At 50.5% G+C, this 10,433-nt stretch overlaps 1 protein-coding gene across 1 annotated transcript; it reads left to right on the top strand.

Moving 5' to 3' along the window:
- The first annotated feature begins 1,064 nt into the window (after window positions 1–1,064).
- Catip (ciliogenesis associated TTC17 interacting protein) lies at window positions 1,065–8,943 on the top strand. Its single transcript, XM_057762604.1, has 10 exons — window positions 1,065–1,091; window positions 1,271–1,393; window positions 1,653–1,850; window positions 2,107–2,162; window positions 4,000–4,086; window positions 4,233–4,400; window positions 6,467–6,591; window positions 7,640–7,716; window positions 7,984–8,072; window positions 8,220–8,943. Exons 1-10 carry the CDS (start codon window positions 1,067–1,069, stop codon window positions 8,721–8,723), a joined length of 1,452 nt encoding a protein of 483 aa, XP_057618587.1. The 5' UTR covers window positions 1,065–1,066; the 3' UTR covers window positions 8,724–8,943.
- Window positions 8,944–10,433: the final 1,490 nt, after the last annotated feature.

The raw sequence follows: 10,433 nt of genomic DNA, 5'->3' as shown, positions 1-10,433 counted from the left end.
GTCTCTCTATGCCTTAGTTCTCTTATCCACAAAGTGGAGGTAGTAAAGCATGGTAGTGCATACTTGCAATCCCAAAACTTGAAAGGTAGAGGCAGGAAAATGACAAGTTCTAGATCTCTATGAGTCGAGACCAGCCTGTTCTACATAGTGAGTTCCAGGATAGCAACGGCTATATATAGAGACCCTGTCCCCAAAACAACCACCATAAAACCAACCAACCAACCAACCAACCAACCAACCAACCAACCAACCCAAGCGTTTGCTATGCCTCCCAGTGCCATCATCATCATGCTCCTGTTTCTGAAAGATTAGACCTCCTTGAACTTGCCACAAGATGGCAGTGTGGTAAGGTGAAAAGAGCAAGCTCAGTGAGCCACACAGTGCTAGGCAAAGCGTTTCCTGCTCTGCAGAGCAGCTGGCCTGGCTGGCTGAAGGCTGAGCTTGCAGGAAAGATGAACAGCATGTGGTGGGCCCAGGAACTAGAAATACAGTTGCTATTGAATTGCATGGCTTTTCCATCATCATAAAAGTGATGAATGAATGGGAGGTTGAGCCATTAGCGGTTGGAGAGTATATTAGGACTATAGCTCACAAAGATATAGAGGTAGATTCTGTGTGTGAGCCTGGATCTGGCTTTAAACTTCTGATCGTCCTTCCTTGGAGTCAGGCATGCATCCGCTACTTCTTTTTATTATTGTTTTATTTTATGTGTTTGGGTGTTTTGCTGAATGCCCACAGAAGAGGGAACTGGATCCCATAGAACAGCAGAGAATTGTGAGCCATCATCTGGGTGCTTGGATTCACACCCAGGTCTTCTGGAAAAGGAGCCAGTGCTCTCAATAGCTGAGCTATCTCTCCAGCCCAAGAAAGTATTAATAACCCGTTTCCCCCTTGCCTCTTAAGAATGTCAAAGGCTCCCTCTGCTGGACAACCTCTAAAGCTTGGGCTGAGCACCAAAAACTGACAAATCTAGGCTCAGTAAAGGTTGATTGCCCTTTAAGGGGCAGTACCTAGCTTCTGGTTGCCATGGAGACAACTAGCCACAGACTGACTGACCTCAATCAGCATGTCTTCCAAAGTTTTCCCCACAGGTGGGGGAATGGGCTGTAGTTCTGTGGGTGGAAGGAGAAGGGATATTTCTCTCACAACCTAACCTGAGTGTGGACTTAGCAAATTCAGCTCCTGCGGACAGGGATCAGAACTAGGGTGCCCTGCATACCCTGCCCTTTTCCCCAGGATTTGGCATCTTATCTTCTCCTTCCTCTTGTAGGCTCCCGAGCCAAGGACAACCAACGTGCAAGTCAGCCGCTGCTGCTGCAGCAGCAACAGCATCAAGAGCAACAGCCATTCCCAGAGGCCAACGCTGAAGCCATCAACTTCCTCGAGTCCTTCCGTGAGCCAAATGGTGGGGTGGGCACAGGGAGAGCTGCGAGTGTGGGGAGGAAGGGAGAGAGACTCAGCCCTGTCTCTCTTCACTGGATTTGCTTGTGTTTGTGGAGGGACAAGACTCTGGGGGCGGGTCACCAGCTGGTGCCTGCTGATGACGGGGAGAGGTCGCAAGGCTGGCAAGGAGACGGCAGACATGGCAAGGGGTAAGTGGGTGCTTTGGGGTCTAGAAGCTGGACCCGGAGAGAGCTTCTCTCACCAAACAGGGCTGGATAAACTGCTACTCTTCTTCCCCGAGACTCTGGCCATCGTCTCAGACACAGGCGAGCCTCAGGGAGAGCTGACCATCGAGGTGCAGAAAGGGAAGTACAGGGACGAACAGGGCATCCTGACGCACTGTCTCCTGGTTCACGCCTGTAGCCGAGGCTTCATCGATAAATCGCCGTGTGGAAGCTCCCTCCTAGGTAGAGTTCAGCTGCCCTGTACCACATTTTCCCTCCACAGCCCCCACCCCAGTCTATGTGTCCTCAGTCAGGACCTGCAGCCCTTGACTTACACGGGTACTAGGGCAAGACATGGCGGGGAGGGGAGGACAGAGCAAGGCTGATCTTCCTGTCATTTTCCCGTGGCCACATTGCACCAGCCTGGGCCAGCCTTCCCTAGGGTCCATTTTAGACCCCTGTCTCCTGTGACGTCAGCACTTGCCTCCCTGTACCCCAGGCTACCTAACCAATAAGCTGGAGCTGATGGAGCAACACAGTCAAGAGTTCATTAAGGTACTTACTCCCAGCCGCCCCCAGCCTTGCTTCCCGGTTGATGGTAAGCAAGAACACAGACCCTTTGAGGGTGGGAGGGACCCCAGGAAAGCGTCACACCACTGTCACCCACCGATCTGCCCCTCTGGCACACACAGCTAGATGAGCAACCACTTCCATTACTGCTGTTAATGTTCTATGGAGCCCAGCCCACTAGGGCCTCCTCCGACCTGAAAGCCTGAACACTTTCCAGGACCATGTGGCCTGGCCTTTCCCAGAGCCTGGCTATTCCCTGGAGCCTGTCACCACTAAACCTTTCAGTGTCCTGGCTCGAAGCCCCTCACCCAGTCTTCAGTAACTTCCTCTATGGGGCCATGACCTAGCTAAACACGGAAGATGACCTGGGCCTTCCGGGCTTCTCAGAGAATCTGTTCCCAGTTTCAAACCTGTATGCTGTTCCGAGGTGTATTACTGTTTGTTTTCCTATTGCATAGTACGGCCTTACTCCTGACGGCCTCCATAAACGGAAGCCTTCGTCCTTCCTTTTTCTGTTTTGTTTTGTTTTGTTTTTTTGCTTTTCAAGATAAAGTTTCTTTGTGTCCTGGAACTCACTCTGCAGACCAGGCTAGCATCTAACTCAAAGATCCACATGCCTCTGCCCCCCCAGTGCTGGGAATAAAGGCATGCAACATTACCACCTAGCTCTTCTCCTCCCTCCCTCCTCCTCCTCCTCCTCCTCCTCCTCCTCCTCCTCCTCCTCCTTCTTCTTCTTCTTCTTTTTGAGACAGTCTCATAGCCGGACTGACCTCAAACTTGACATGTAGCTAAGGATGACTTTGAACCCCTGATCCTCCTGCTTTTCCCTTCCAAGTGCTGGACCACTACATCAGGCTTTGAGACTTTTCATACATCTGTTTGTTTGTCTTATTTTTAAGCTTTTTGCTTTATTGAGACAAGGATTGGAGGTAGACAAGGTTGGGTTCCAGCTTAATCCTCCTGTCTCGGTCTCTCAAGTGCTATGATTATGGAAAGTACATCACCATGGACAACTGTTTGTCATTTTATATTTTTTCTTATTTCGGGGGAGGACACATATGTGGAAATCAGTCAGAGGGCAGCGTTTGGGAGTTGGTTCTCTCCTTCCACCAGAAACTGTGGGAGCCAGATTCCAGCTCAAGTTGTCAGGTTTGTGTAGCGAGTACTCTTACCCACTGAGACCACTGAGACACCTTGCTGGCCCTGGTTATCATTTTTATTTTAGATCCAAGTCTTTACACTTCTATTTTGTCTTTTATAAAGAATAAGGCTGAAGCTGGGTGGTGGTGGCACACACCTTTGATCCCAGCACTCCAGGAAGTAGAGGCTGGCAGATCTTTGTGAGTTCAAGGCTAGCCTGGTCTACAGAGTGAGTTTCAGTACAACCAGGAGTACACAGTGAAATCCTGTCTCAGAAAAAAAAAAAAAAAGAGAAATGTGGGAAGAAAGAGAGAGAGAGAGAGAGAGAGAGAATAAGACTGGCCAGGCGGCAGTGGCGCATGCCTTTAATCCCAGCACTTGGGAGGCCTGGTCTACAAGAGCTAGTTCCAGGACAAGCTCCAAAGCTACAGAGAAATCCTGTCTCAAAAAACAAACAAACAAACAAAAAACGAACAAGACTGATTGTATTTATCAGTGCTTGGGAAGTTGAGGCAGGAGAATTGCTGCAAGTACAAAACTATCCTGGGCTACATAGGGAGTTCCAGGTTATTTGAACCATTTTGTCTCAGAAAAACAAAATACAAACAAAAGAAAGGGTGGGCACTGGCCTCTTAAGGGTGAGCGCCCCATTCACCCACGTGCTCTGTGCTCTGGCCTCCAGTTTCCCGTCCTCCCCATGGAGCGGAAGATGAGTATCCTGAAGCAGGATGACCAGATGGTTGTGACCAGAAGTGTCAAGGAGGGTGAGGTAAGAGTGAAACCACAGCAGGGAGAAGCTTGTGTGAGGCCAGGTGCCTAGACCAAGCCCTTGAGACAAACTCCACACTCAATACCCTGCTCGAACACGTCCTTCCTCTTCTGAGCTCCGTCTCTGACTCAGATCTGCCCCAACAGGAAACCAAAACTGGAGTCTCCGTCTTCCCCTGTCAATCACTTAAGGGCTTTGTCTCCAGCGTGGCCAATCTGGTGCTTCTGAGAGTGATGGCCTGGCAGCGGTCAGTGCCCAGTGGTGCTCGCTTCCTGGCCTTGGACACGGAGGGCAAACTATGCTATTGCACCTACGTGAGTCCTCTCTCTGGGAAGGGAACTGGCCTGACATAGTGGTCCAGTACTTGGGAGGGGAAAGCAGGGGAGTCAGAAGTTCAAAGTCATCCTCAGCTACATGTCAAGTTTGAGGTCAGTCCGGCTATGAGACTGTCAAAAAAGGGGGAGGGGGGCAAACTAAAAGGATCACAAAGACCACGGAGGTGGGAAAGACAGGTGTAAACGTGGAGAGAGAGGCTACCGAGGTGGGTAGGCATTGCGTCATGAGAGCAGAATGCCATAAGCCACGGCAACGGCAATTAAGAACTACACTGAACGGATGGAGGAGGTGGAATTAGTGAGGAATGGGAAGCAACCTTCTTTGCATGAGCGTCAGTACAGAAGAAAGAAACAAAGGCTGGAGAGATAGGTCAGTGATGAAGCATGAGGACCCGAGTTTGACCCTCAAAACCATGTATGTGGCTGCACACTTATAATCCCAGACCTGGAGAGGTGAAGACAGCCTGGCTAAACCTTGGGTCCCAGTGAGACTCTGTTTCCAAAAAACAAGGTGGAGGTAGAGAGAGGACTCAGTGGTTAGGAGCACTTACTGGTCTTGCAGAAGACCCTGGATCAGTTCCCAGCACCCACATAGGAGCTCACAACCTTCTGTAATCAATGTTACAAGGGATCTAATGCCCTGCTCTGGCCTCTGAGCTCTGAGGGCACTAGGCACACACACACTCAATAAGTACACATACATGTGTGTGTGTGTGGGGGGCAAAACATTCATATACATGGAAAAAATAAAATAAATATTTAAAAGTAAATAAAATAAGGTGGGCAACTCCTGAAAAACAACACCTGAAGTTGTTCTCAGTCATACACAGACGCGCATGCCAAACACCTATACACATATGGACCCACAAGCACATATATACCTGCAGGCATGCACGAACATGTACACACGCACACAGACACACAAGCACGTCTATACCTGCAGGCATGCACGAACATGTATACACGCACACAGACACACAAGCACGTCTATACCTGCAGGCATGCACAAACATGTACACATACACACACACACAATACAGCATCTAAAGCCAGTCATGTACCTATAATCTCAGTACTTGGGAAGTGGAGACAGAAGGCCAAGGAATTCAAAGTCATCGTTAGCTATCTATTTATTACAAGGCTAGCCTGTGCTACATGAGATTCTGTCTCAACAACAAAAATCATACCTTATCTAGGGTTTGAAAGTGTCAAGCAAATGTTTCACCTCAGTTCAAAGATATACCTTTTTTTCAACAGGTTTTGTGTGTGTGTGCGTGTGTGTGTGTGTGTGCATATGTGTGGTCCAAACTGGCTTTATCTTCTCAATCCTCCCACATTAACCTCCCAAATGCTGGGATTTCAATTGCATGTGTGTACACCTGGATGGCAACCTAACTTTCTGTGTGTGTATGTGTGTGTGTATGTGTGTGTATGTATGTGTGTGTGTATGTATGTGTGTGTGTGTGCGTGTGCACTAGCACAAATGTACATGCAGGTTTGTGCAGGTGGAGGACAGTGGTCAATGCAGGTGTTCCTTCCTTCCTTCCTTCGTTTCTCTCCTTCTTCTGGTTTTTGAGATAGGGTCTCTCTGTGTAGCCCTGACTGTCCTGGAACTAACTCTGTAGACCAGGCTGGTCTTGAACACAGAGATCTGCCTGCTTCTGCCTTCCAAGAGCTGGGATTAAAGATGCCTGCCCGGCTCAGGATTTTTTCTAAAGCACTGTCTGCCTGGTGAGACAGGCCCTCTCATTGGGCAGCACCTTCCTCTCCACCCTGATGTTCGTCCCTGTAACAAAATAAGCCAGCCAGCAGCACTCCTCCATTGAATGGCTTGGGCAGGGGGTGGCAGCAGGTGGCCAGAACTGGTTGTGAAGAATCCCCAACTTATCTAGAGAATACAACTCAAACTGTGTGGCGCATGAGGAACTGAAATGCTAAGTGTGACTTCTCACTGGTGAGCAGGAACGAGGAGGACAGGGCTTGGGGAGACAGAGTCACCGTGGTGAGCAACCACCTCACCATAGCCCCCACTTTGGTTGCTGCAGCAATCTCTGGGCTTCCAGACAATCCAGCTGGGCCACCAGCAGGCTGAGATGTTCATCGTGGAACAAACCATCCACTCTGAAGAGGACATCCCCTTCTCCTGTCAATTCTACTTGCTTTCTGATGGGTGAGCCACTGGTGGGGGGGACCGAAGTGACAGTGTCACATAAAGTATGAGTGTTCTGACCGTGAAGAAAGGCTGGGCGGTGAATCACAGCATTCGGGAAGTAGAGGACGGCGGATCTCTGTGAGTTCGAGGCCAGCCTGGTCTATAGAGCTAGTTCCAGGACAAGCTCCAAAGCTACAGAGAAACCCTATTTTGAAAAACAAGCAAACAAACAAAGAAAAAAGAAAGGACATTCATGGATGGAGTGGGGCACAGGGGTCACTATTATTCCCATGATACTGCCAGGAAAACGTGTCATTGAGGTCTGGGTTTACCTTTGCTTTGTCCATCTCATTCGCTTAAAAAAAAAAGTGAGCCCAGGTGAGCCTCAAATCTCAGTCTTCCCGCTTTAGTACCCTAGGTCCTGGGACTATAAACATGTGTTATCTTTTAAGGCAAGGCCTGATGCTTACCGTTGTCTGGGACAGGACCCAAGAACTACAAAGATAAGGAGAGGTAGCAGAGGTGGTAGCCCATGCCTTTAATCCCAGCACTTGGGAGGCAGAGGCAGGCGGATCTCTGTGAGTTCAAGGCCAGCCTGGTCTACAAGAGCTAGTTCCAGGACAGGCACCAAAGCTACAGAGAAACCCTGTCTCAAAAAACAAAACAAAACCAAGTTGTCACCTGACCTCCACACAAGCATGTGCCTGCCTGGTCACACACACACACACACACACACACATGATAAATTAATGCTTAAAACAAAAATCACTGGATGGCTTAAACAATGGCCAGTAGGGTTGGTTCCTGGTGAGATTTCTGGCGGCTGCCACCACTCTCTGTGCCAGTGGGTAGACAGCTCTCTCTGCTTTCTCTTTCTGTTAGGAGGCTGCCAATCCTCTGATTAGAGCCCTGCCATTATGCCCTTCATTTGACCTTAGTCATCTCCCAGAAGGCTCCCATCACACTGTGGGGTAGGTGGGTAGGTGCCACAATTCATTACCCTCAGCACCCTTCCGTCACTAGCCGGTGATACAGGAGACTCCCCAACTTATTCTGTATTCTGCAGGCACCTGGCTAAGAGAGTCCAGGTGGGCTCCCCAGGGTGTTGTATCGTCACTAAGATGCCCCTCTTGAGGGAAGAGGGTAAGTGACTCGGGACAGGGCAGGACAATGAGGGGAAGGTGGGAGGAACCTGGCCTCTCTCTTGTTGGGGAAAGATCGAGCGGTAGGGGTGGGACAGGGGCCTTCGGGGGGGGGGGGGGGGGAGGCGGCAGCCCTTCAGCCTCGGAGGGTTAGGATGGACCTCTGCCTTGAGTACCTCTCAGAACAAAGCCCATCCTTGAGAGTTCCTGGGATCCCCCCTGTGTACGTGAGGGATGACTACACAGGTCTCTTGCTCACTCCACTTAGATGTGATTGAGCCTCCGCCCCAGTTTGATAAGAAGCCCCTGGTGTGGGAGGAAGACCTGGAGTTATACTCGAAATTCCTGAACCGGAAGGTGAGAAGTGGCTGCAGCCAGCCTAGGGGTCCACCTGCTTTCCTACTATGGACGGGTAGAGCGGAATGCACTTGTCTGGGAGGTAAGGGGTCCTAGCCCAGGCACTCCTGGTCAGCTCCGGTGGGTGACCGCCCCATGCCCCGCCAGGAGCAGCTGCGCCTCAGCCACACCAGCTATCTGCGGCAGCACCCCGAGGCCCAAGCGCTGATCTCCGACTTCTTGCTTTTCCTGCTGCTCCGCCGGCCGGAGGACGTGGTCACCTTTGCCGCCGAGCACTTCGGGTCCTTCGAGGTGCTGCGCCCGCCGATCCCTGCCCTGCGTTCCTCACACCGGCCCAGCCCTTTCCGCCCACTGGAGTCCGAGGAGGAGGAGGAGGAAGAGGAGCAGGAGGAGGAAGAGGAAGAAGAAGAGGAGGAAGAGGAGGAATACGAGGAGGAATACGAGGATGGATACGAGGATGGATACGAGGATGGATACGAGGAGGAATACGAGGATGGCGACTACTTTTACGCCGACGATGATGACTATGACGATGAAGACAACGACGTAGAAAGCGACAAGGATGATGACAACGACGAAGTCGACGAGAATGATGACGAAAGCCAGGATTTGGATCTGGACAACCAGAGTTTGGATCTGGAAAATGACTAGGTAGACGGCTGGGGGCGAGCCCCTGGGACTGGCAGGATCCTGGCTGCGGTTTCAGTGGGAGATAGCAGAGTCCTCCCCCTCCTGCTCTGCCAGCAGGGACTGTCTCTGGCCAGCCCCTCTTGTTAAAAAATGTGAAGCTTTAACTTTGTTTGCCCAGTGAGGTTCATCTTTTCTTCCTAGATGCTATTTTCACGGTTGTGACCGTTTCAGAGGAACGAAAATTAAGGCCTGTAGTCAGATGTGTTGACACGCGCCTGTAGCCAGCGCTCAGGAGGCTGATACAGGAATGCTGCCGAGTGCTGGTAGCAAGCTAGGGCCACACGACAAGGCCCTGTCTCAAAATTAAATTAAAAATTAAGAGAAGATGAGGTGAGGAAGTGCGTTTGAGTCCCGTGTGGTAAGATCCCGTAGACAGGAGAGCAGGATTTTAGCCTGGAGTTGGCCGTGAAAGCCAGCAGTAGCACCCTGAATCTAAACACAATCACCACCACCCAGGAAAGAATGCAGGAATGTGAGCAGGTCCATGGAACACCCCTTGCCCTACTCAGCTTCTTAATGCTTCCGTTCCTCCACCAGCAGCCAGTACACACGAGACTCCCCCAGACTGTGCAAGGGCTCCCCAGTTATCCGTAGAGAAGACAAACAAAACAGACAGGTACTCATCACTACCCCAGGTCCCTTGCTCGCCCCCAGTTCTGGCCAATGGCTTGTCTATCTGATGATGGCTGTGGACTGGGTGGTAGTAGACAGGTCTTCCGCAGCAGTGGGTAGTTGAGGTGCAGGCACTGTGCCTCCATTAAGGCCTCTGGTCATCAGGCCTCAGCCTTGCTGCTTTAACATGAGAGAGCCTGGAGGAATAATGAATGATTGGCAGGAGGCCAAAAGGGTGAGGAATATTAAGGGAGGATGGCAGTGTCTGTCTCTCAGAGAAATCGCTTCAGAAGACTTCAGAGAGAGCCGCCACTTGAGCCTTTCAAAAAAAAAAAAATTTTTTTTTTTTTTTTTTAGATTTTTCGAGACAGGGTTTCTCTGTAGCTTTTTGGTTCCTGTCTTGGAACTAGCTCTTCTAGACCAGGCTGGCCTCGAACTCACAGAGATCCGCCTGCCTCTGCCTCCTGAGTGCTGGGATTAAAGGCGTGCGCCACCACTGCCCGGCAAAAAAAATATTTCTATTTATTTACTTTTGCACAGAGATCCGCCTGCCTCTGCCTCCTGAGTGCTGGGATTAAAGGCGTGCGCCACCACTGCCCGGCAAAAAAAATATTTCTATTTATTTACTTTTGCTTTTCGTAGTGTCTCTGTGTAACAACCCTAGTTGTCTCGGAACTAGCTCTATAAACCAGGCTGGCCTTGAACTTAGAGTTTTACCTGCCTCTGCCTCCCAAGTGCTGGGCTTAAAGGTGTGTGCCACTACAGCCTGGAGAGCCTTGCACTTTTTTAATGTCGTTTTCCCCCTCCTTTATTAAAAAGAAATGCATTCACAAGCCCGTTGGTGGTGGTGCGCACCTTTAATCCCAGCACTCGGGAGGCAGAGGCAGGATGTAGAATTCAAGTATAGCATGGTCTACTGAGCTAGGTTCAAGACCTGGCCTTGTTGTTCTTTGGCCCTTTTTTTGGTGGGGGGTGGCAGGGGTAGGGGGTGGGTAGCCGAGTGAGTGGGGTGGGGCTTGTTTGTTTCAAAACTCTTTTAAGTAGCTCAAAACCACAGAG

This window comes from Chionomys nivalis, chromosome 2 (assembly GCF_950005125.1).
Source record: "Chionomys nivalis chromosome 2, mChiNiv1.1, whole genome shotgun sequence".
NCBI lineage: Eukaryota > Metazoa > Chordata > Mammalia > Rodentia > Cricetidae > Chionomys > Chionomys nivalis.
The sequence above is the reverse complement of the archived record's forward strand: the minus strand, read 5'-3'. Positions and strand labels throughout refer to the sequence as shown.